The 26,431-nt window shown below is 35.5% G+C and overlaps 1 protein-coding gene and 1 long non-coding RNA gene across 2 annotated transcripts in view; one reads left to right on the top strand and one right to left on the bottom strand.

Moving 5' to 3' along the window:
• LOC145511418 (uncharacterized) overlaps positions 1 to 14,834 on the top strand; it is a 73,929-nt gene extending 59,095 nt beyond the window's left edge. The window contains exons 4-5 of the long non-coding RNA XR_014057839.1: positions 6,131 to 6,255; positions 13,061 to 14,834. This is a non-coding gene — a long non-coding RNA (uncharacterized LOC145511418). The remainder of the gene's footprint in view (positions 1 to 6,130; positions 6,256 to 13,060) is intronic.
• The window catches only part of GABRA1 (gamma-aminobutyric acid type A receptor subunit alpha1), a 55,919-nt gene extending 30,452 nt beyond the window's left edge, over positions 1 to 25,467 (bottom strand). The window contains exons 1-4 of the mRNA XM_081504621.1: positions 25,323 to 25,467; positions 22,901 to 22,989; positions 19,488 to 19,600; positions 6,839 to 6,906 (exon numbers count right to left, since the gene is read on the bottom strand). Of these exons, the coding sequence (XP_081360747.1) occupies positions 6,839 to 6,906; positions 19,488 to 19,600; positions 22,901 to 22,974 (255 nt within the window). The 5' untranslated portion in view covers positions 22,975 to 22,989; positions 25,323 to 25,467. The remainder of the gene's footprint in view (positions 1 to 6,838; positions 6,907 to 19,487; positions 19,601 to 22,900; positions 22,990 to 25,322) is intronic.
• Positions 25,468 to 26,431: the final 964 nt, after the last annotated feature.

Below are 26,431 nucleotides of genomic sequence, written 5' to 3'. Positions count from 1 at the left end.
GCTACACTGACGCTAAAATTGGAACTCAGTGGTTTGAAATAAAGACTACCATATTCTCCATTAATCTTAGAATGCTCCAAACTGGAAGGAAAACAAATTTAAAAACATCATGCTCCATTTTTTTAAATCCCTAAACCCTGATGTATCAGAAAGCTGCTGTTTTTTTGGTTTTTTTTTAATCTTATACATGTTGTCTTTAGGGCATGTAAAATAAACAGTGTCTATGTTCAGGCTTTTTGTGCATGAATTTTACTACATCTTTCTTTCCAAGGGTTAATGCAAAATTGGGTAAAGTTTGAATGAAAATTTTCAGAGCACTAGTTTGGCATTGCTGAGCCCTTACTGATAAAGTAAAAATTATTATTGGTTAGTCTATAATGAGGGGCTTTCCTGGAGGCTCAGCAGTAAAGAATCCACCTGCCAATGCAGGAGACACGGTTCGATCCCTGGGTTAGGAAGATCCCCTGGAGAAGAAAATGGCAACTCATTTCAGTATTCTTGCCTGGAAAGTCCCACGGACAGAGGAGTCTGGTGAGTTACAGTCCATGCGGTCCTGAAAGAGTTGGACATAACTTAGCCACTAAAGAACAACAACAAAGTCTATAATGTACCAGGCATAGTGGTAAACGCTGATTGAGATAGAAATTAAAAAAAAGTGTAACATGGCACCAGTCTATCTTTGCAGGCAAGAGAAGTTACTCTGTTTTTTCTGTCTGGAAGTGTCAGATGAGAAGCACAGGGATATGTGACGTAGGAACTTACTTAGAAACATGTGTTAAGCATCTGTTAAATTTGACAGAGGGAGAAACTGTTTAGACTTGGATGCTATAGGAGAAACTCGTGGAGGAGTAGGATGGGCTTAGAATAGTGTTTTTCATGGGGAGAGAAATGAGGAGAGTGCCTGTGGATTGCATCAGGAAGGGATCCAGAGTAGCAGTGCTTGCCAGGGAAGCAGAATGGATGGGTTTAGTCTGGGCTGTGCATGTTCTCTTCTCTGGACAACAGACAAGCTTGTAAGTCAGGGCTATGACAATGATACTATGTCTGTTACTCAGGAGTCAGTCACATAAGCTCTATACTTTATTAGGCTGCAAAACTTTAGCCTGGTCAACAGTGGAGGCAAGGGTCATTTGTAAATCAAGCCTCCAAGGATGTCTAAGCTGACCATATTACCATGAATCTAAAACATTTGTTCACTTGTTTGCTTGCTCCAAGGAGATTTTTGAATATAAAATAAATGTTACCTATAGGATAAAATATATTTATCATCAAGTCTTTGACAAAATATATCCCAAAGGCTAAGATTCCCAAAAATGTCAAAACTTGCCAAGCTCCTAAGCCTTACAGTTTAACATATTTAGAGCTAGCTTTATTTCCCTGTGTTAATGGTGGACAATGAAATCCCAGATTCATTTAAGATACTCTCTCTTCAAATATCATTCTGGTTACACAAGCGTGCATGTGCACACACATGCATACACATGCACAAAGCAAAATTAAATAAGCTTTAATTTCTGTGTTTCCTTCTGTTAGAAGTAGAAATTAAAACTGATATAAAAGCAGTTGATCGTGAACACTTCTTGCCTAATCAAGGACGAAATATTTGGTTTCCCATGTTTTGGGAATGGCCCCTGCAATATTGCCATGGTAGCTGCAGGTAGCTCCCAGTAGCTGCTTGTACAGCCTGACCTCTACCCATGGTCGAAATTCACTAGACCAAGATGTGCCAGAGCTCCTTCTTTAGGAAGTCAGAACAAGGAGAGGGCAGAGCCATAGCATAAAGCTTACAAATGTCAATTATAAATCCGCTAACTAGAACTGAATTGTCCTTCTTCCAGATGAATGGCCTTAGGCCATTTTCTTATTTACTGTAATGTCCTTGCTGCCAGTAAAGTAGAGATCATTGCAATACTCATTCCACTTGCCTGTGGTCAGAAGTGAGCCAACACAAGTGAACAACTTGCAAAAAGTTCTAGAGCACAGAAGTTCTCAGTAAACGTTAAAAGTTACTATTGGTCTCCCATTTTGTTTTTTTATCAACACAAATTTGTATTAGATTTCAAGGTATCGGGGAATGAAAAATTGCTATTTCTTTGGAAGGGTGGTAGGACAGGAAATGAAGAAAGTGAGAAAGTGGTCATAACTAAGTAAAACAAAAACAGAAGGCAAAAGAGAAGACTCCACAGAAAAGTGTCTGAACAAATAAGCGTTGGTGAAGACTTCCTTCAGGGTTCAGTGTTCCGCCTCCACCACCCAAGCGAAAATTCTCTCCCAGTTCCGCTTTTCAATAGAGCAGGTCCCTGGAGAACATGAGCCTTATTCTGAAGACAGGGACACAACATCCGTTATGTTCCTAAATAAATATTGTACTGAAGTGTTCCCACTTGCACAATTTATTACCATCTGTGTGTGCGGTGATTTAATACATTTTAAGCACTGTGGAAAACAGGGCTTTCTGATTGTGCCGCCTGGATATTTTTGTCAGAACCTAGTGCCCTGGGAATGTGCAGTTTGATTGCCAATTAATGGTTTTTAAAATAAAGTTAAGGAGTTGTCCTAATTTTGTTTTCTATTCCAGATGAAGTCAGATACTTTGGGATCTGTGGAATCTCTAAGGACAGACAGCCTGAGTTAAACTTGCTACCTAGCTGGGTTACTTTTCTACTCTGGAAAATGTGGATAATAATAACATGTAGCAAAAATTTTGGCATGGGGATATATGATCTATAAAACCCTTAGCACAGTGCCTAACATAAGCATTTGATAGTGTTTAATGTTGTTATGGTTATTATTATTTAGTTCTTTATTAGTACTCAGTTTAAAAACTACATTTCCTGTCTTGAAAAATAGCTTTGTCATTCTGCCTTTTAATTTTGATACCCTCTAAATCATACCACTCTTTCTTATGGATAATTCTCCCATAATGTAGTTTAAATATTAATCTTCTCAAAGTGGTTAGGTACAGTTTCCACTAGTCACTTAGGGAATCAGTTGCAGACTTATGGCTAATTTACTTCTTTGACAGAACAATTCAATGTTGGCTTGTTTAAGAGTTTTAGGCAAAACAGTGTCATTGGTTTAGACTCTGTTCCCTTCTTCTTACCTGATTATTTGACCAAAGGCCATGTGTAAAAAGTAATTTATAGTAATCTTAGGGTTAGTAGTGTATCCAAAATCCTAGTGAGAATCTTTTGTCTAGGAGAAAAGACATCACTGTTCATGCAAAATATTTTTCAAGAGAAAAGTGTTTGACTGCATATGGCTTTATTTGGGCACTGTCCCTTAATAATTTCTATTGAGCATCGACTCTTCATGAGACATCATTCTAGGTGCCAGAGATAGAGAACAGTCATTTATTATTGTTATTGGGCTTCCCTGATGGCTCAAACAGTAAAGAATCCACCTGCAATGCGGGAGACCTGGGTTCAATCCCTGGGTCGGGAAGATCTGGAGGAAGGCATGGCAACCCACTCCAGTTTTCTTGCCTGGAGAATCCCATGGACAGAGGAGCCTGGTGAGCCACAGTCCATGAGGTCACCAAGAGTCAGACATGACTGAGCAACTAAGCACACAGCCTTATTATTATTAGGAGGAAGAGCAATATCTTTATCAGTATGCATTATTTGTAATGCTTTATCCCCTCTCATGGTGTTTCCACCTACAGAAGAAAGCTTCACCAGTGCAAAACTTCTGAAAGTTCTCCTTTCTCTCACACTCTTCTATTCAGAGAAGGGGAGAGAGGACAAGTAATTTAACTTGACAGAAGAATTTGGAAGGAGAAATTAATCTTGCCTATCTCAGCAACTTCCTCTTGTCTTCTCCATTTTTGACACTGGCTGTCCATTAGACTCACAGATATTACTGTGTTCCTCCATGCTACACGTTTTACGTGGACAGTCTCCGCCCTTGCAGAGGGAAGCCAGCACTGCCTGCTGATTGTGTGGGTTACTCTGGCTGACCCTGGTGTTTACTCTCTGGAAACCACTTGTTTGCAGATATAAGCCACCTTCTAGAGTACCACCATTATTAGTAATAAAGATGATATCCTCCTTTTTCATGTCCTTTACTCTGCTATCTTATTTCTCAAAATAATCAGAACTCAGGTAGGAAAGAGGGTATTATTTACTGAGTCCCAGAAGACCTTAATTTTTAAAAGTTAATGTAGGCTCATAAACCTTTTACCAAGTAAGTAGAAATTAAACACTTATTGTAAGACAGCAGTGCATTGATAGTGTAAGAGCTGTGAAACAAGCTTGGCTTTATGTCATTTGGCATCACTTTAGGAAAATAAGATACTAATATAAGATAAGTAACTTAACAAAACAATGCTATATATGAGACCAAAAGCTAAATTGTATTTTACAGTCAATAAATATGATTGAATGCAGAAAGGGAAAGTTAATTTGTTATTGGATGAATAAAAGAAAAGTTTTCATCAAGCATTTGGGTCTTGATTTGGACTTTTGGGGAAATACAAAATTTAAATGGATAGAGACTAGAGAAAATGTCTACAAAGAGTGCATGCCATCATAACGGGTGCAGAGACAAAAAATAATAATAGTTACTATTTATTGAACACTATCGATAGACCCTTATTTATGTATCTCATTTAAAATTCCTAACAGTCCTTCAAGGATGCTGTTGTTGTTGAAGTCTTACAAGGATAGGTAACTATGATAATATATCAACTTTAGAGGCTTTGAGCCTTACAAGATTGATTTGCTCCAGTGTCACTCTGCTGTCAGTGATGAATTTGAATTCAGCAAGGCTGAATCCTAGAGTCAGTCGTTCTAGCCCCCAAGGGTATGCCTCACAAAAAGTAATACTTATGCAAATCACTAAATAGTCAATGGGAACAAGTGAGGACTAGTGGTAACATCATGTATAGTTATTATGGGATACAGGCAGAGGAGCTTAAATTTGACCTTAAACTGAACTGGGATATATTAGTTTCTTAATTAGAAAAGTAGCATGAGAGAATAATAGTTTTGTGGAAAGACTGAGTTGCAATGTGGGAGAATCACAATAGTTTTCAGACTACAATCAAGTTTGTAAAAATCATTGTATTGCACAGTATTTCAATAAAGTGGTCTACAGACTGACCACAATGGCAAAATGAATTACCAGAGGAATAAATCCACTATTTTGGCTAACTTTAATATTCCATTTTCTTACATAGTGATAGTGGTTGACATTTATTGAGTGCTTAGGATACATCAATGATTTTTAAGTGCTTTTCATGTATTATTAATTCATTTAATACTTGTGATAACTCCATGAGGTATTATTATTATTATTACTCCCATTTCACACATGAATAAGCTGAGGCAGAGACACATTAAGTAATTTCCCCAAGGACAGATACACTCTTATCTAGTAGAAGGACTGGTATTATAAACCCAGGCATTCTGGTTCAGAAATTTGTATTCTTACCTACCACTCTGCTCTCTCTCCTATGCTTCACTGACTCTAATCTGTACAGGTTACATTCATAACCTGTCTTAGGTGTAAAGTATCTAATTATCTTGGGGCTTCACTGGTGGCTCAGTGGTAAAGAATCCACTTGTCAATGCTGGAGACGTGGGTTCAATCCCTGGGTTGGGAAGATCCCCTGGAGAAGGAAATGGCAATCTACTCCAGTATTCTTGCTTGGGAAATCCCATGGACAGAGATGCCTGGTGGTCTACAGTCCATGGGGTAGCAAGAGGGTTGGGCATGACTCAGAGACTAAACAAAAACAACAAAATCTAATTATCCTAAGTCAGCATTTCCCAATGTTTGAGTCACAGAATGTCAACAAGCATCACTTGAAGAAAAGGGTTTGGGGCAAATATGATTGGAACACACTAGATTAAATGCAGTTAAACAGTTTACCTTACCTCGGGACTGGTCAGAGCTCTAACCCTGCCAAATTGGGTGCCTTGTGAATTTCCACACTTTGGGAAATGCTGGTCTAAACTGTTATTTTCTCTAACATTTGTTCTGAATCATCTGAGCTACTAGGAAATCAGAAGACTTTTAAGATGGTGTAAACAAAAAGATATTTCAAAAATAGTATTTAATTAATGTATCTTCAAAATAACTGTAATGATGTGTCTCAGGGCCTCTTTATGATTTTTTGCTTCTATAGGAGCTTGGCTGTCACGAGTTCAGAAATATTACATAATATCTGCAGAGCTCTACAGACTTACCAACTCCCATCAGATAGAAGAGAAAATCATGTTAGTTCATTTGGATTGGAAAAAGAGAGAACAGGTATGTGTTAATTTTATTCTCACTGTTGGTAATAATTTAATGATTGCCTTTTGCAGTGAAACTGAACCTTTCCCACAGGTGTTATTTCATTCTCAGTCTAATTCTGGTCAAGTATTTGCTCAGCTTTTATGCACATTTCTCCTTTTTAACCAAAAATAATTCAGAAATTGCAGTGTTTACAGCTATTCTATAACAGTCCTGGCCATCCAGAAAGTGAACATTCTTCAATCAATATGTCCTCCTAACTAAAATAATTCACACTATTTGAATCACAGAACATAGACCAAGGCGAAAGAATAATTTAAGTGATGGAACAAAAGAAGACTGCAGTGGTTGATAACTATAAACAGCCCTGGCCTGAAAAGTAAATGGGTATTTTCCATTATGTCAATATTATATATACATATATTACATATATATATATCACATATATATGATATATTACTTATTATGTACACAGAGAAACACAAAGATATAGCCAGAGCACTGCAAATTACTTCCTAAAAACCTAATCCATATTTTTCCATTCAAAAGTTAAATTTAGAAAATACTCCAGGAAAACCAAAATTGCAGAGTCACTTACCATATCATGGTCTGAAACGGGTCCGAAACTGGTGACGAAGATGTCAGTCTTCACTTCAGTTACACGCTCTGATGAAGCAGGAAATTGGGACAGTGAATGTCTATCAACAGCTCTTATTAGATCTCACCACCACATACTCACACCCAAATGGGAAATTTATTGGCTTTGATTAGCTATTTCTAAAATTGCTCCTCTGTGTAGTCCTGATAATTTACTGCTTACACATGAAATTTCACAGTGAATATTTTTCAATGGAGAAGGGAGCCTAAATATACCACTCTGGGAGACAGATTTTATGGAGAGGTCAGATGATTCTTAATGGATTCTGTAAAAATGGACACACTTTCCTGAATGATACCAAGCCATTTCATGTTGTAATAAAAAATATGTTAGCATATGGGTATGATTTAAGCTTAACTATTCTTATACAGCTTGCCAGATTCTCCAGGTATTTAGGCTACTCCTGGGACGTATATAGTGTACTGTAGCAAGCTTTATCAACTGTTTAAGGACTCAAGGGTGTGTTTTATAAATGATTGCTTTCTGGCATTAAATCATAAGTGGATTATCCAAATTACTCCCTGGGAAAAAAATCTAACAACCTACGCAAGTATCTTCAATTTTGCGGACAAGAAGCACATATTATGGTACAGCAAAAGTTCATTTAATAGATTCCATTTCAAGCTCAATGTAATTTTATGTTAGTGGCTCTGAGGCATATATATCAACCAACAAAACGTATGTAGTTTGGTGACAACCCAACACAGATATTAAAAAAAAAAATGTTGCCTGTATAAAAGGAAACCTTTGTTGAGAGGTGAGAATAAAAAAGATGACTTTGTGATTTTCAACTTTAGCTCTGAGAAATAACAGTCCAGTATTTTAAACAATTCATTTCATTGATCAGGACATTTGTATCTTTGGTGTAATATATTAAAAAGTTGACCCAATACATGCAATAATGAATTCGTTTGAAAATCAAAAATTTCATCCCCTAGCAATTCACTTGTAAACAATTAAATGTTCAGTATAAATTTGGCTCGTGGAAGTCATGTTATATACATAATGTGTATCTCAAATGATAGAATAATTTTGAGGTGGAGATAGTCCCCTCCATAAACAATCCATTATTTTTTAGGTTTTGTTCCCCACCCCTAACAATTTCATTGGCTCCAAAATGCTTAAATGAGCCTGCTGACATGATAATTATGTGGGGTTTACTGTTCAATGTTTGAAAATAACGAACATAGCTTGAGAGAATAGAGTTGTGTTTTTAGAACTCATTTCCAACCTCAACTTTAACATTCAACATCCTGCAGCAACTGCGGAGCTTAAAAGAATAGCTGTCAACACTAAGTCTCAGATGTATTAACCACTTGCTTCTCATACCACGTCCCTCTTCTCACCTCTTCCAGCAGTCATTCCCCAATACATACATCTCTCTCTCTACTGCACACTTTATTTCCATATATATATATGGAAATATATATTTGTATATCTGTTATTTCTTAAGAGTCCAGCAAGAGCTCACACTTTATTAGAATGTCAGAATGACTTTAAATTAAAAATCATAATACAATGAAAACACGCTATCTAGTCACAAAAGCTGGAATTCATCTATTCATTGAGCTCATTTTTGTCCTTTCTCTTTCAAGATTTCCCTTTCTAGATCAAGTAGAACAACTCATTTTGTTCTTGAAGTTGAGTTTCGGTTCTCTCCAGATTACAAGCTATAAGGTTTATGATGAATATCTTATGGTTTTGAGTGACACTTATGGAAGTAAGATTATGTCCTTTCTTTCATTTTCATTTTTATGGCAGGGACCTATCATTAAATGCACACTTACTTGGGGAAATAAGTGTCCCTGTTTTCACACTTGCAAGTGCTTCGTGGCGTGGGACAATTCTCTTGGACTCCTTTATCAGTATTATCTATTTCAGGAGTGTGAGGAGAAAATAAATACTTCCCGAGATAGCTAGCTTTTCAAAGCTTGGCTTACCAGATGTTTTAGGGACAACCAATATGCTTTTTTCTTAAATGCTGAGGAGAATGTGGAGAAGAGGGAACCCTCCTACACTGTTGGTGGGAATGTAAATTAGTGCAGCCTCTATGGGGAAGAGTATGGATATTCTGTAAAAAACTAAAAATAGAGCTACCATATGATCCAGCAATCCAACTCTTGTGCATATATCCAGAGAAAATCATAATTTGAAATATATATGCACCCCAATGTCCATTGTTCATTGTAGCACTATGTACAATAGCCAGAACACGGAAGCAACCTAAATGTCCATCAACAGAGGAATGGATAGAAACCAAGTGGTATATATATACAATGGAATGTTAGCTATAGAAGGAACAAAATGATGCCATTCATAGCAACATGGACGGACCCAGAAATCATCATGCTGAGTGAAATCAGTCAGAGAAAGACAAATATCATATGATACCACTTATATTGGAATCTAAAAAAAGAATACAAATGAACTTATCTACAAAACAGAAATAAAGTTACAAATGTAGAAAACAAACATGGTTATGTAAGGAGGTATGGGCTGAATTGGGAGATTGGGATTGACATATATACACTACTATATATAAAATAGATAACTGATAAGATAACTGATAAGTATTATATAGCATAGGGAACTCTACTCAATAGTCTGTAATGGCCTATATGAGAAAATAATCTAAAAAAGAGTGGTATATGTCTATGCACAACTGATTCACTTTGCTGTACATCAGAAATTAACACAACATTATAAATCAACTATACTCCAATAAAATTTTTCTAAAACTCTATTCTATCTATCATAAAGTGCTCTGAAGAAGTGAACTTGCCAATTATATGGAATATTTCTCTCTGCTGTTTTTAGATTGTTAGCAGATGATTCCATCTGCAACCTGGGGGAAGCAAGATAATCAGAAGACTCACTTTCTATAGTTTCCCTTCTAATAGAGCTCCCTTGTCACATGCTCAAGTAATTTTCTTTTATTTGTCATCAGTGAATATATAGTGGAAAAAGAAGTTACCATTGCTGTCAAACTGCTTATTATGTATGCTGCTGAAAGATATGTCTTGGACATTATCATGCTCGTTTCTCTAAGAAACCATGTTTTAAATGAATGTGGTCAACATCATCTACCCCTGTGTTTCTGAAACTCACTTGGGAATACTACTCTAAAACATTACAAAAGCTTTAGAGTAAGCATAAGCCCAGCACAACATATTATGTCATTTACAAAAACAATTTTAATAAAAAATGAAAGTCCATAGTTTAAGTTGAGACGCTTCAGAAAAATATTTTAAAAATTTAAATTCCCTAAAATATCACCATCCACATAAATCCACTGTTAATATCTTGATATATTCCCTTACATAGTCTTTTCTATTCAAATATATACTTAATGACTATCCTCAAACCACATTTTCACTCAGTTGAGTACAATTTCAGTGGCAAAGAATAGAATCCTTTGACCAAATCGTCCTTCACTTCAGCTCACCAGGGAGTCCTTAAGTGGCATGTGAAGTCATTCTGCTTTAAGATAAACATTTTATAATCTGAAGTGCAAAGGTTCAAGATAGAGGGTCACTGTGAAGGAACTTCAGCCAAATTATAAATAGTGCCATGGTTAACTTGCTTTTTTGACAAAATGATGGTGGTTTGAAATCCAGTCCTCTTCAGGTCAACCAGGCTTAAATGGAAGATGCACTTATACTCATGTGTTTTGGCTGAGAGCTAAGGCAATTGTTGAGGAACCTTCTTTTTCCCAATTCTAGAAGAACTTTGTCATCTCCTCCCCCTCCCCTCCAGCAAGAATTTTATATTTGTACATATATATAAAATTTATTATTTAAGGAACAATAGAGTTTAAATCACATGCTCTAATACCAGACTTTATTGACTTAGCATTAGACTCTGAAGTTATTAGAAATATCTAGAAAGTATTCAAGGCCTTTCAATGGACCACATGGGAAAAGGAAAGAATTTTATGCTTTGAAATATTCTGTTTGAGAGCATACAACATGAGGCAGGAACTTCTAATGAAGTTTAGCTAGGAAGATTACACACCTAACCAAAGTTATACATGAATGATCCTCTTATGTAATGAGGAAACTGTCTGCAAGTGGAAATCAATTAGAATAACTTGGTTGGAAGAAATGTTCAGAGATTAATCAGCAAGTAATTTTTTTTCCAATCCAATATTTTTGTCACAATAATCCTCTGTCCAGTATAAAATAATCAACAGATTCTTTAGGATTAGTATAACTGTATACACATGTTCAGGTTTTCAAAGGATAAAGATGGAATAGAGTTATGTAAAATGAAATAATGACGGTGGTTATTATTACAGTGATTAAGGATATCTAAGACAGTGCATCATTGTAAATTAAGTTTATGATGATTAAAATCATTCTTTAAACAAGCACACCCTCCAAAGATATGTTTCACATACAACATATACATATTATTAATATTACATATATGTGCACACACATATTCACAAAGACACATATATGCATACACATATGTACATACACTATTATAACCTCTGTAACAGCTAGACAGCAGTAGATCTGTTTTTACTAGGGATTTCCTACAATGTTGATATCCTGCTGATAAGTACTGAAGTAACAGATGTTTTGAAGTGATAATTCAAAAAGATGATTAGTGCTTGAGGCAAAAATCAAAAAAGCAGTGTAGTATAGTAAGTAGTAAGCACATTGGATTAAGAGTCAAAACACTTGGATTTTAACTCTGATTTTCCTAGAGAACAAACTATGTGATTTTAGGACAATCCTTTATTGTCTCTTAGACTATTTTATTACTTCTTCAGTGAAGAAATAATACCTGCACAATCAACTCCATTCTGTTGGAGTGAGAGTCAAATAGATGTATTTTCTGGGTACATTAATTTAGTCAACAAATGTTTATTGAGAGTTTTCTATGTGCTAGGAAGGCATTTTTCTAGATAACAGTAATACTCTGGTTAACAAAAATGCAATTGTTCCTGTTCTTCTGCAGCATAACTCATAGTCTTAGGTAACACATATTTTAGGTAAATGTTAGAAACATAGATAGGTAAACAGGTAGGTAGATAGACAGAATTATATACATAGTTGTGTACAAGCACATATGCACGAATTACACTAGTTAATGTCAGATCATTATAAATGCTCTGAAAGAAGAGCTGACATTTGACTTGTGACCTAAAAGATGAGAAAAATTCAAGGATGAACAACAGATCCAGGCAAAGACATTTCAAAGAGAGGAAAGAATAAATCAAAGATCTAAAGCATAAAAGAAAGAATAAAGCAAAGATGAGAATAAATGCTCTTTGTTTAAGAAAATCCATACATCTGGAACTTGGTGCTGCTGATGATCATGGTATAAGATGACAGTCTAGAGGTAAGAGGGTCCACAATTAAAGAGCTCTTTATAGAAGCAGGTGACCTTTGTTCTAATGTAATAAGAAGCTTTGGGGTAATGAAGTGAAATAATTTTACTTGTGGTTTAAGAAGACAACTGATACTTTGTAAAGAGTGGATTGTAAGAGTGACTAATTTTTTTTTTAAATGGAAGAGGGAATCTATAGAGAAGAATTGTAGGTCTTATTTTGTGAGGGATTCCTATTACAACAATGTTTAATATGGCAGTAGCCATATTTTCAATGGAAATGCTGTCTACTAAGGAACTCAGAATAATAGGAACTCAGAATAATATTCACTGGGCCCAGTTCTGTGTGCTTGTAACTTATGAAGGAGGTTTATTGCCTCCTTCAAGCTACTTTGCTACTATTAATTCACAGAGGCACTCACTATATGGGGTCTGAATTGGCTAGCATTAGTCATTATAATAAAGTATTTTTTAAAACCCCACTTTGAAATGGTACTCTTTAGAAATTGAAAATATCTTGAGCTCACTACATAACCATCAATTTATACTCCTGCCGCCTATGGGGTCGCACAGGGTTGGACACAACTGAAGCAACTTAGCAGCAGCAGCAGCATTCGACGTTTCAGCTCCCTGCCAATTGGTGTGGAGCAGCGTTTTAGCTCCTTGTCCTTCATTTCCATTCCCTTAATTCTTTACCATTTTCCCCTACCTGCTAATGTAGAGCAACTTAAGAGTTGGTAATGCAACTGCTAAATCTGGATATGGAGTAGAAAATCACATTTTGAGATGTCTAGCCAATACCTGGTCCTTTTGTGTTTTCAGATTTCCAGAACTCAGATGATACAAGCATCTCCCAAGGAAAAAAGGTAAAGTATACTACAGCAGACATTCATCTCTCCTCCACTAAGAATGTCCCTCCTTAGCTCCTTATATCATGGCATTTCTATTGGGAGAGGGCAAAGCTTTACAAAAGGATATGATTGCTGTATCAGAGAAATGGGTTTCTTTCAGTCTGTATAAATCTTGATCAAAATTGCCTAATATGCAATAGCTTTGAGGCATCATACTTTCTGTTCCCATTATAGAATTTTAATTATATGAGAATAATAATCTTGGATAGATATGTCATCCACTTAGGACTGGGTTTCAAGTTTTCCAAAATGGCAGAGTCCGTGACTATGAACAATAAGATTCTTAACTCAGAAACACTACAAACACGATTTTTCAAATTAAGAACTCAGGTTCAGGCTATAAAACACCGACCATCTAAAGAATATATTACACACACACACACACACACACACACACACACACACACACACACACACACACACACACATATATTTAATAGTTCACATTGGTTCTAGTATCAAGATAGGAAATGTTAAGTATATAAAAAGGTCAAAAGTAACTGCACAAAATACAAACTGCAGTTGTTCACTAATAATTTGGCCTTTATAACCTGAGCATAGTCTCAGAGGCTACATTTTATCTTAGGAAGTGCTTGGCACAATAATCTCTACACAAAAAGGAAAAATGGGACCAGGAAGTTTTTAAACATGCTAAAACATTCCTCTGGGCATCTCTTTGGAGTCATTAGACAAGCTGGATTCATGAGCTGACTGGATCTCTCAGCCAGTAAAGGTTAAAAGGTGTTCTCTGTTCATTTTAACAGTTCTTGTGTCTTTGGTAACTGCTTTTCCTCTAAAATTCAATTGAATTATGGACTGTCTAGATACAGTATTTCAGTGGAAATAGACTGCATTAAGCCAAAGTCCGAGCATCTGCTCCACATCTTGCATTAAAAGCACCAAACAAAGCTATAGCAAATTCAAAAAGAAGAATTGTAGAGTAGAATTTCAAAAGTTAATAAGAAAAGCTATTAATTGGTAAAGTAAATATACCAACAGCAATAACAAATATTGGAGAAGTCTAATGTTTTAAATTGTTTTGGGGTACTGTCAGTAATTTAGGATCTTTTTTATTGAAAGTGAATATATTGTGACATAATATCTTGTCCTCTAAATTTCTGAAATTCTGGTTTTTTAATATAAATACAAAATGTGTGCTTTAAGTTAGGTGAATATGAATAAAATGGTTGCATCTGATTTCAACATCACACAGCATATAAAAACATAAAAAAGATCACATGAATATCAGATTTCATCTTGAGATAAAGTCTAGTTACCTGAAGTTTATAAAGTTGCACAAAATTTCACAGAAGTTAATCTGATTGTTTTTTTCCTCAGAGCACTCTTTAGTGTTCCACCTTGAATTATTTTGTCATAAAGAAACTTAACCCAAGATGCCAAGTTAATTCCCCAAGGAGCCAATACCACTTTGCCAGCAGCACTCATGTCCAGTCCAATCTCCTTGCCTGGTGGGAGATACTTATTATCTTAAAGCTGAGATCTCTTGCAATAATTAGGCTAAAGGAAGTCCAAAAATCTCATACAGGCATAGAAAATCAAAAATTGGGAAAATCAAGAAGATAAGGAGTATGCTTTGAAGCATAGATTATTTATTAGATAGTATGTCAGTGCTCAAATACCTTGAGAGAAAATCCCAGCTACATTCCCAGTTATAAATACTCACCTAACTGATAGCTTCAATTAAGTAAAATCTAAAACAACAACAACAACAACCCAATTCTGTAACAGGAAGAAGAACAAAATCTTAACTAAATATGTTAAGTGTATAGTAGGAATAAATAAGTAATTTCGCCAGTGGTTCAGTGGTAAAGAACCCGCCTGTAATGCAGGAGACGTGGCAGGAGCCTCGGGTTTGATCCCTAGGTCAGGAAGATCCCCTCGAGTGGAAAATGGCAACCCACTTCAGTATTCTTGCCTGGAAAATTCCATGGACAGCCCATGGGGTTGCAAAAGAGTCAGACACGACTCAGTGATTAAACAGCATCAGGAATAAAGTCAATTCTCTACCTACATTCCTACCTACCTATTTACTTCTCCCATCCATCTGGGTTTGTCACATGATGAGTACACACGAGTACTCTTTCACTGCAAAGAGAGATGCAGCCTGTCTAAATGGTGGGGCAGAGAGGGCGGAAAAGATGTTACTGGAAGGACACTGCTTCTCCTTAAAAACCTGAAAACTTTCTTCAGAATGCAGTTTTGGATCTTTGTTTCTGGATTGTTCTTACCCCTACTCCTAGAGTGCAGGGAAAGCCAATGCGATAGTGGCTGAAATTTTACCCAGATAGGTGTCATTTGGAGGGGGGAGCATCATTTAATTTTTTAGAAAGTTGGAGAAAATTTAGGCTTCTTTAGTTTTAGATTCACAGCCAGTAAGGAGAAACCTTGAGAAAACAGATTTCCTCAGAAGGTGTTTGGTTTGGTCTTGATTTAAAATGAAAAGAGGAATCTTGATTAATCAAGCAACACCTGAGCCTAGCCAGCCTCGTAACACAGACGCCTCTCCTGTACCAGTGTCTCTAGTTGTTCTGCTCTGCCTTCTCCAGCTCTCTCACTTTTCTCTATTCTTTCTCCTTATTTTCAATACCCTCTTGCTCTCCTTTCTGCTCTAACCTTTCCTTTCTTATCTTGCCTTTTTTTTTTTTTCCCCTGGATTTTACCTCCTCTCCTTCCTCAACCGTTTTATTCTTCTGTGGTAACCAGGCTTTAGACAAGAGCCTTTCAAAAACATTCTTCGGTCCCTGGTTGCAAGGAGGAAGGAGCCCTCTACACCTTGCCCTCAAAGGAGGCAATATTAGGTGAGAATGAACTCAATAATCACTGACAATTTTGATTTGTATTTTCTGGCTACAGACTATTTCAATTCCAGTCTATTTAAAACTTCTTTCCTTAATTTTGTACTTAAAATATGAATTTACCAAATGTTTTTCTCTTTATGTCCCTGAATAGAGGATAGTACTAGAATTCCACACACTATCCTTTTTAGTGTTTTCCTTTTTAAATTGAGATAGCCTTCCAGAATATCATTTTTTTATGTTGTCCTTAAATTTTTTTTCCCCTAAGGATTGCTCTTGACCCTGAAAAGATAGTCTTTTTAAAATAGTATTACAATAATTGCAACCTCCTATCATCTGGATGAACCATGTTATATATTTGTTTCTTAATTTTTGGATCTAGGGTGTACATTTCCAAAGAGTAATGTTACACCTTTGGATGCTGTGTGTGTTTCTAAAAAACAGGTCATGATGAAACTGCACGTACTAGAGTTTCTTACCTTAGTTTCAAGTCTTAGCTTATCACATTTCTATATTTTATCAAGACATTCAGAACAAAATATCTCTGCCTTCTGCACAATGTTATTATTTTTATAAAACCAGACTTTTATCATAATAAAGAAGACAGTGGGCTCCTTTCTCTTGCAAGAAAAGATTATTCCAGCTGTGATCATGAACCTACTATGAGGAAATTTTTACCCCCTTTATAAGCTAATGATAATCTTTCAAGTATTGCCTCTACATAGTTTTTGCATTGAAAAGCAAATGAATCATGTAAAAAATTGATTTTTATAATGGTGAGCTACTAGAATGCATGTTAAACTTAGCTTACCAGAAATCTATGATAAAGACATAGAATTAAATAATTCTGTAGAAATGTATGTAATGGATAATTTCAATTTATAGCATCCAAAAATTATGCATGATGTTAACATTTTTCTCTAATTCTGTAGCTGATTATGTTTATAAAACATCTAAAAACTGTGTTTAATATTTAAGGCTGTATTTTTCTAAAGACAGATAAACATTCTCAAAAGGTACTTAAATATGTAAATGACTCTGGAGATAGGGTAATAAACACATCCCATTATATCCCTTAAAATTGAAAAGGCGCTCCAAAAAATAACAAAAATTAAGTTAGTTAGTATTAAAACTTTTTCATAAATCTCAAATCCATCAGATTTAATTGCAGTATGTTCTAGGATGACACATAAAATAGAAATAGAGGAAATTATTTAGGCTACTTTTAAATTTGTTTTCATGTCTATCATAACCTCAAAATCACCATTTCCAGAAATCACAAATATCAGAAAATCCTCTTTAAAAACAATAAAGCAGGGCCATTTTAAAACTTTTTCCTGAACCCTTGAATCCTCTACTATGGTAGAGGACATTATATTCACTTCAATTAAAAAGAATATATCTTATCTATAGTTAGCCTACCACTACTCTGTTCTTTACATAACCATTTTTGTTATTCTGAGGGGGTTATGTAGAAAATATATTAGATTCTATGAAAATTGCTGCCTGAATTAATGTAGTTGTTTCTGTATAATAAATTCACTATTATCTTGAGTCTTGAAAAAGTAGCTTTTCAACTCATTCTGAGTTTGTATTATGTATCTTTGAGGTTTATGGCTCTCCAAGACTTAGGTATGCATATAAGGAGTAGGTGAAATGCTTCCTGCTTACACTATATTTGATTAAAGAATTAACATACACATTTATTAAAGTTATTATATATAATTTAAATTTAAATGAGCAGTCATGGGTGTGTTATCTGTACTCCAATATGACCACATAGCTGATTGTTAAAGAAGGTATGTGTGTGTGTGTGTGTGTGTGTGTGTGTGTGTAAAATTGTTTAACAAACTTAAAACTATGCACAGAACTTAAAAGAGGATACTCATATTCACATGTTAAAGTATTAAACACAATTTCCTAAACTAGAATGAAGATAAGATTATCTAGATATATTATAAAATTCTGCAGATTGTCTATGGATTGATATGGAGAAGGAAGATGAATAAGTAAAGAAATCAGATGCATGCCCATTCGTAAAAGTTATTATCACTATTCTGACTTTCTTTTTGTCTGTTCCTCCCCTACCTGCAGTCTTTGCAATTTATTTCAAATTTTATAAACTAAGAACAGTTTTCCTGAAACTGCTCTAGATGTTTATATACACATAGATTTTATATTAATACAGCACACACACATTTATGCACTCTATTTTGTGATTGATACATTTTATTCCTTAATACTTTTTCAAAGAACTTAGTAAAGGAAAACCAAGTGGAATACAACAAACCTGGAGGAATTTGTATAGCATGTCCTAGAATGAATGCTTGAGATTGATAGGAAAGGACATCTTGTAAGACCTTTGACATATTTCTGAATTGTGCCTTTGACAAAGGAGTTTCCCTTAAACCTCTGAGACACTAATGGCATTTGGCAGCCTCAAAGCGGACCTATGACCCATACCTCTGTGATCACACTACCTAAAGTGTTAAAACGAAGATTTTAAATCCATGTTATCATTCTGTTTTAAAACCACAAATTGAATTCTTAAGCTTCTTATTCTTTGCATGTCTCTGCTGTCTAGATGGAGAAGAGATGAATTTCTTAAAACTGCCATTTCATAGTAATTTAAATATTGCTATTAAATAGTTCCAACAAATGCTCTGGAGAAAGTACAGCCTAAGGTATAGTTGGGAGTCATAGATTCTAACCTTAGTTTCCTATGTGACTTTGAACAATAATTCATTTCTTTGCCTCATTTGTTTTACTCTGAGATCAATATTTTGTTTTGACTTCATTATTCTTTGCTTAACTAAATAAGATAGGTTGATTATCTTATTCAAAGACTATTTAAATAAGTGTGTAATGTCTTGTACTATTTGCTTTTATTGTTATAAATATTGTATTATTAAGTGCTATCTTCTTCCTGAGTAGAAATTCATTAGTAAACCAATTAACTGGTATACAAAGAAAAATACATTTTTACTATAGAAAATTACAGTTTAAATTTAAATGCACTGAGATAAAAAATACTACCATCTATCTCATTCACCTTTCGTCCCAGAGATGGGGTTAATCTAACACAAAATAATGGATCAGTCTGTAATATTCCACAAGAAATGTTTACAGCAACAGATTCAGAGATATTCTAATTGAATCCAATGCAAACAAAGCAATGTGGAATGAAATAGCAATGCAGTCTTTGGGCTGAAAGGGAGAATATTACCCACCTTTCTCCCTTGTAAAATCAAATCATACTTGCAAACAATTATGAATGTCAAGTAAATGTAACATTACTTTCATGATATTATGAGAAGTTTGAATTGCCTTTTATCACGTTTGGGTATGTGCATGGGATGACCATGGAAAATTGAATTAACATTGGGCAATCTATTGAAAATAGGATGAGTCATTACACTACATGCTGTCATTCTTCCTACTTTACCATGTAGAGGGAAGCAGTGCTTTAATAGTAAAGGCTTAATATTGTTCTCTAAAATAAAACACAATAATGCTACTCACCTCCTAATCCCGGTCTCAGGCGATTGTCATAACCATCTAGGAGTCGGTCCAAAATCCTGGTGAAGACAGTGGTGTTGTCTTTAAGTTCATCTTGTAATGAGGGTTGTCCATAGCTGAAATATGAGAGGCAATAGCTAAATTAAACATTTCAACTAAAACCTTTTTCCAAATAAAGGCTTCCGCAATTTTTTCAACTTCCTTTCTATTGAATCTTAATCTGAAAATTCCTTCTGGTAAAGTAAAAAAAAAAAAAAATCATAGCTTAATTCTTAACATTTTCTCATATTTGTTCTCATAGATGATATGCTCTTTATTCTAATATTTCTAACTATGGAAGGAAAATTACAGGACATGAGTTGTCTCTTTACATTTATAATTCCCAGTGTGTGTACAAAGTTATAATACATGTTTTCTCTGGGCAAGCAAGAACATTAATGCACACTACTGAAAAACCAAAATCTGGGAAACTTCTTCCCAAATTAAAAAATGTATTTATGAGCTACCAAAATAATTAATAGCTTTGTTTTCATTTAATATTTAGCTTAATCCTAAAATTGCATCTACCAACATCCCTCCCTTCATCCACTTCCTATGTTTCTTTTGTGGTTTTTGATGTTCTTTCAGGTGTTTAAATGAGAAAAATAGATAGAACTTGTTACTTAGATAATTATTTGTTCATATCAGTGTGTAATTTCTATTTCCATTAAGGTTTATGAACCAATAAACCAAAACTTTGTATAATTTGTCTATTCAAACCTCTAATTAATTGAATTTTTGTCCTTATTGGTCTTTGAAGTAAAATATACCTTGGAAAAGGTAAGGTCCAGTATTCATAATTTATAGTTTTACTAAGCGATAATGAAGGATTACTGTTTTAAGAAAGCACAGCTATTTGTGAGCAGTTTGAACTAGAATCCAGTTTTCTTTAACTTTTAGTCTAAAACATTATTTTCATTCTTCTATATCATAGTAATTATTCCTGTTTAATTCTTTCTATGTGAATATCTAGTTTTTAATCGCTTATATTACTAGTCTTTGAATTTTGATCATGTAATAACCACAGTTCAAATATTGTGTATTTATTGCAAAAATCACATTATTATCTATGCTCCTTAAGTCATATTTTATATAATGATTAGGATGACACTTCCAAAATCCTTTGGGAGAAGAGTCTTCTGTTTTAGGATCAGTCACACGTACTGATACATTTCATTGATAGCTCTGACCTTGAGAAAAATTGAATATAGAGTGTAAACTAAAAAATTGACATAAAAATATCACTCTCATACTTTCTACATAATATGCTTTTGGCTTCTCACTTGTGTGTTTATATTACTGATCAATCTAAGAAAACTAGTAACAGTTGAAACCAAGATTCACTTATTTGACAAAAGCAAGAAATATAACCAAGTGTCAATTAAAAAAAAACACTATTGTTTAGGTAATTAATGTTATATTGACAAAATGCAAAAGTTTTCTGATAAAATTTTAATAAGATATTATAACTAAAATCTATTCATGAATATGAAATATGTTAAATGTACCTCTTTAAAACAATTTTACAGTATCATAAATTCAACATTAATACTATGCAGATTGAGGGTTTACTCTCTTTTGGCAAAATTAAAGATATTCCTGGTTTCTGAAATCAAATTGTCAACAAGCTCAGTGTCTTCCAGGATGTCTCATTAGCAGATGACAGCAGTAAAGCAAAAATAGTTTTCTGAATGCAATTATTTTTAAAAACTCATTGTCACAAAACCTACTGCCATGCATGCAATCTTTCAAGGATACCAGAAGGTCATCTTGATAAAGGTAGAAAAGAAACGCTAGCACACTTTGAGTTGTGAAGAGGGCCTGATCAAGTATTCTGTGGAAGAAGCACTAAAATAAGAAGGGGGAAATGATGAGATGAAGTGACATGACCGAGCATATTAGATTGCTAATATGATTCCCCCAATGGAGTGGTCTATTACCTTTACCTGCATTTCCTTTGTTTTTATAGCATATGTCAAATTCAGGAAATGCTTTTCTCCCCCTGGTTTGATTTTATAAATGTTGTTCTCACCAGTTGTTTGCACTGGAATACAAATGCCAAAAGAGTCTTTTCCCTCCCTTCCAGCAAACCATTTCTGCTCTGCCAACTGGAATGATAATCATTCTTTTATGTGATTTTCTTAATCAGGTTATGCTTCATCTTTAATTCTCATTTACTATGTAATTGTCAGAGAATAAGCCTAAGATAAAGATCAAGATTATTTATTTGCTATTAAACACTCGTGCCAATGTAATGTCTCCTAAACTGAATATATAATTTGTAGAGAAATGTCAGTTACAGTACTTGATTTTGATTCCGTATGAGCCACTATATAATAAAACACTGTGCACTAACTCCATCTACAGGTCATCACAATAGTAACACTTCATATAATTTTTCAAAAGCCGTGAGGAACCTTTTACTCCTCAGATTAAGAGTATCTGACAATAATGCATTTCCTGTTCATCTGGCAGTCATTATTCACTATGCACAATAACAAACATTAAAAATGGACAACTTCTCAATTGAAAAAAATCCTCCTAAATCCTTATATTTCCAGACTATTCCATCTCTCTGCCTTAACTTGTAAGGGTTCACTTTTCGTTACATTATGGAGAATCTTAGATTTTTATAGTATGGCTAAGACTTCGGCCACAGGAATAGCTTACACTAGAAATATATGAAATATTTGGCCATTTATATCTTTGCTATTATACTGTATCTATATGCTTGATGGGATCATTAGCTAATATTGTGAGTATAGTTAATCATATAATTACATTTTTCTCATAACGTGTCTCTACAGTAAACGTAAATAGAGAAGTTCAGTTTTATCTACCTTTCTTAAATGTGTCTAGTATACTCTACTTCTATTAGTTATATAAGTAATAGTTTCAAAACAAAATGCACATGCATTTAAAAAACTTATAACATTCAAATTAAAAATACTATTTTAAAGTTTCTACTTGCACATAGTCAGAAGTTACTCTATGATCTTTGCAACTAGTTAGAAATTTTCTTGTTGGAAAATCAACTTACATAGTATGCAGATATTAATTGGGGTAACTTTTTCTATGAATTAGGAAACTGTATGTTTTGTTTGGTTACAACTGAGCAGTGAAAAGTTCAATTTAAGAATTAAATAGTGAGCTAACACATTCCTTAACAAAAGCGTGTTAAGTGTATTCTAACTAACATGCAAATAAGATGATTATTTTTTCATACTGTTCTACTTTATTAGCTGGAATTTTATTGCAGTTAAGTTTTTTTAATTCCCTTAGTCATGAATTCATCCAAGGTTAATTTTCTTCACTCTGAAAGAATAAATGAAAAGTTACAGAAATTCTCATGCAGATTTAAAATAAAGGGTCCCCACCTTCTTCCAGTCAGTGTGCTCAGAAAGAGGGTCCAGGCCCAAAGGTAGTCAGAGAGACCTGGACTTCTCTTCATTGCGGGCTGGTGCGGCTGAAAAGTAGAACAAGTAGAGATCAATGTCTCTTGCAAGAAACATCAGGTTATAACCACTAGGGCTGACTGAGGCAGTTCAGATAAATGCTTTGAAGTCAGGAAATGACCTCACTGGGATATGACACCTCATTGGAAGCAATGGAAACCTGGACCATCCATTCTCCACTTTCTCTTCCATTTTTCCATTCAGAAATATAAGTGTCTTAATTTCTCCTGTAAAAGAATACAAGTTGAAATGCTCTCAGGTGATAATATTGCTCAACATAAAATTGTGAGTTGTTTTTTTCTCTAGGCATTATATTTCCAGTATAGTTTGAATCACTCTCCTCTTGTTTATCATCTGATAAATTTGACCTTTCTGATTTGAGTTCCCACAATTGCACTGTGCATTAAAAATCTTCAGCTGGTGTCTACAACAGAGAGAGCATGTCTGGAGGCTGTGATGGGGTAGGTTTATGCTTGATGACTGAATTCATCTTGGGGTTCTGGATACACCTTGATTTCAGAAGCAACTGCTATTTATCTTTTAAAAAAAAAATCAAAATCATGAGATACACTGTTGAATCCTGAAGTCGTGCTTGTAATTCTCTGCCTGTGATTGCCTTGTTAAATATGCTCACTAATGCTTCTGTTGGGCTAAAGGACACACTTTATAGTCAGTCCATGTGCTGGTCTCTCACACACAAACCACTCTCACATAAATGCACACAAACATGCCTACACATATCTTTTAAGCCCTCTTGGATTCTGCCTGGTTGCTGCTAGAAAATGTTTCATCTCAAACAGATGGAAACTGGAGTGCTTTGCTTTGCATGAATAAGGGAATCTTTTTTTCCCTCTTAGGTAAAGTGCAATCAATCACCGTCTGATTGTTGAATTTAGACTTGGTAGTGGGATGCTGGAGGAATGGAGGAGTCTGGAAAGCCTAGAGAATTTTTAAAATTATAATCTATTTGTGCAGTTAGTTTTTAAAAATAAGTGCACTACCTGGAGAAGGAGAAGATATGGTAACACTTTACTTGAATGTGCTATAATTGATTCCAGTTATGAGAATGTTCAAGGTAAAATTTGTTAGCACTTCCCTGAATCCCTCAGGAGGGTCAGTGATTAATGGATTGCAAGTCTTTTAAAGCATATTTTTCATGAGACACTCTATAGTTTAATGTGGTATGCCTTTAAATACATCTACACAAATGCTTTCCGCACTCTCTTGGGATCATTTATATCAGTAAAAATCATTCCAAATGGCAATGTAAGCAATGAAACATAATTAAGGTGCTTAGAGTGGACAGTCTAGATCTAGAGATAAGAACTGTGAGATTAATAGTTTTTCCCTAAATTAGTGACAGCTTTTAACATAGAAGAGTTGAATAGGACAAGGAATATTGGATAAATATCCTCATGTTAAAATACTGCATCTAAATTGCATAATTATATTAATCTTTTATTAATCTTCAACATCTGTTATGAAGGAAAAACAACTTCCCCTACCCTATTAATATTTGTTGATCTTTATAAAAAAGGGTAATTCCCAAAGGAATAAATGAAACAAAACAAAACCCCAAAGCAAGATACCATTGCTTTCTGTCCTCCTCTGACATTTTAAAAAGACGAAAACAAACCTATCATGGCACTTGAGTTGTTGAGTAAGAAAGTTTCTTGCAAATACAAACATAATAGTTTAAGAGAAACGCTAAGCTGCCTCTTAGCCCTTTTCCACCTTCAACCTCGCCTCATCAAACACACACTCCAAACACCCATATCCCATGCCACCCACATCAAATGAGAACTTGAGTTTTTTCGTGTTCAGAATGGGAGAGACCCCTACACCAGAGGGCATTTCAGCAGCGTCCACCGGAAAGGAGAAAAGAGGCTTTTTTTTTCTTTTTTTTTTTTTTTTTGCAGCCATCGGGAGAGTGCCTTCCCCAAGATATGCAACGTTGAGACAGGTTTTCTATACCAGCGTCTTAACTTTAGAAGATGTCCCCCCAACGCCCCTCCCCACTTCACCTCAGGTCCCTTTTGCCAAAAAAAAAGAGAGAGAGAGACCAAAACAACATGTCACCACCCACCCCGCGGAATACATTCAAATCTGCCTGCCAAAGGAAGGAAAGACAAGAGAGACGGAGAAAATAATAATAATGACGATAATGCTCCTATACCGCTGCGGTTTTAACCCTGAAAGAAAAACATTCGTTGTGTCTACCTGCTATGGGATCAGGTTCTTGGTCCTGTTCCCTCTTTCTCTTTTCCCTATTGCATTTTGGTCTCTCCAGCAAGGAAAAGGCACGTTCAAAGCTCTGCGTGCTGCGGTCCGAAGCTGCACTTACCTCGGGCCCCCTCTGGGCACAGGATCGCTCCAGACCCGGGAAAAGTCTGCGAGAGAAAATCGTGGAGAGCTGGGAGTCGGCGCGAGTCCGCGAGTCCCGGCGCGCCGGCAGCGGAGGGGCGTCCTCGCTCCGCCGCTCACTCACTTGGTCTGAGCCATCATGGACTCTGCGTGCTTCTTTGCTGAAGATTTCACACCCAAATTTGCTTCCCAATATTCCAATCTGCAGCTATACAACAAAAGATTTTTCTTTACCAAGACAGTAGTAATACGTCCCAGGGCAAACCGGATGTGAAATAGGCGGTGACTTCATGCCAGAGAGATTTTATTTTAGAAAGGAAGGTGGTACCAGCCTCTGGATCTGGAGACCAATCCGCCCATTTTTTATTTGCAGCACAATTTAACTTGCACCGCTCTGGCCCTAATCCCCTTCTCTGAGCTGCAGACTCAAATCCTTCTACAATCTGCTGCAAGCTTTCCCTTTTTGGGGGGGAGTAGGGACGGGGGAGGGAAGAGTAGAAAGGGTTAGAGGCACAGGGACCATCCTCAGAATCTCTTCACACTTGCAATGTACGAACCCTCTATTTTAAGGTGTGCCTATTAAAAATACAACCGATCAGTATAACTATTCCACCTTTGATCAAATATTTAACCACTGCATGCATATGAATGGATGCAAGCTATGAGACAGGGAGGTGCAGGGTTCCACATGTGGAAAGCGCACTCTCCTCTCGCCTGTCTCGCTCACATGCACTCCCACACGTCTGAGTCCTTGTGTCTTGCAGAGTCACGAATGATGACGGCTAGGAGGGAAGAGCTCTGGCCGGTGGGGAATTGGCCACCGGCGTGAGAGAGTCTTTCGCACTTTCACAGGTTATCAGCGCTTTCCACCTCTCCTCAGTCTGCAGTTTAGAGGACAGCAAGAACGCGCTCTGGAACCGGGTTTTTAATCTTCGGAGGAAACTGTTAGTTTATGTCATGATCGAGAAAAGATAACCTCCTTTAAATATGAATTATGCTGGCTTCCTAGGACCAGGAGTATTTAACTTTAAATAATTCGCCCAGATCATTTCTAGGCAAGCGTCGTATCTCTATTTCCGGATTCATTCC

This window comes from Giraffa tippelskirchi, chromosome 6, assembly GCF_054371585.1.
Source record: "Giraffa tippelskirchi isolate mGirTip1 chromosome 6, T2T-mGirTip1v1.2.pri, whole genome shotgun sequence".
NCBI classification, from domain to species: Eukaryota; Metazoa; Chordata; class Mammalia; order Artiodactyla; family Giraffidae; genus Giraffa; species Giraffa tippelskirchi.
This window is presented reverse-complemented; position numbering and strand designations above follow the sequence as displayed.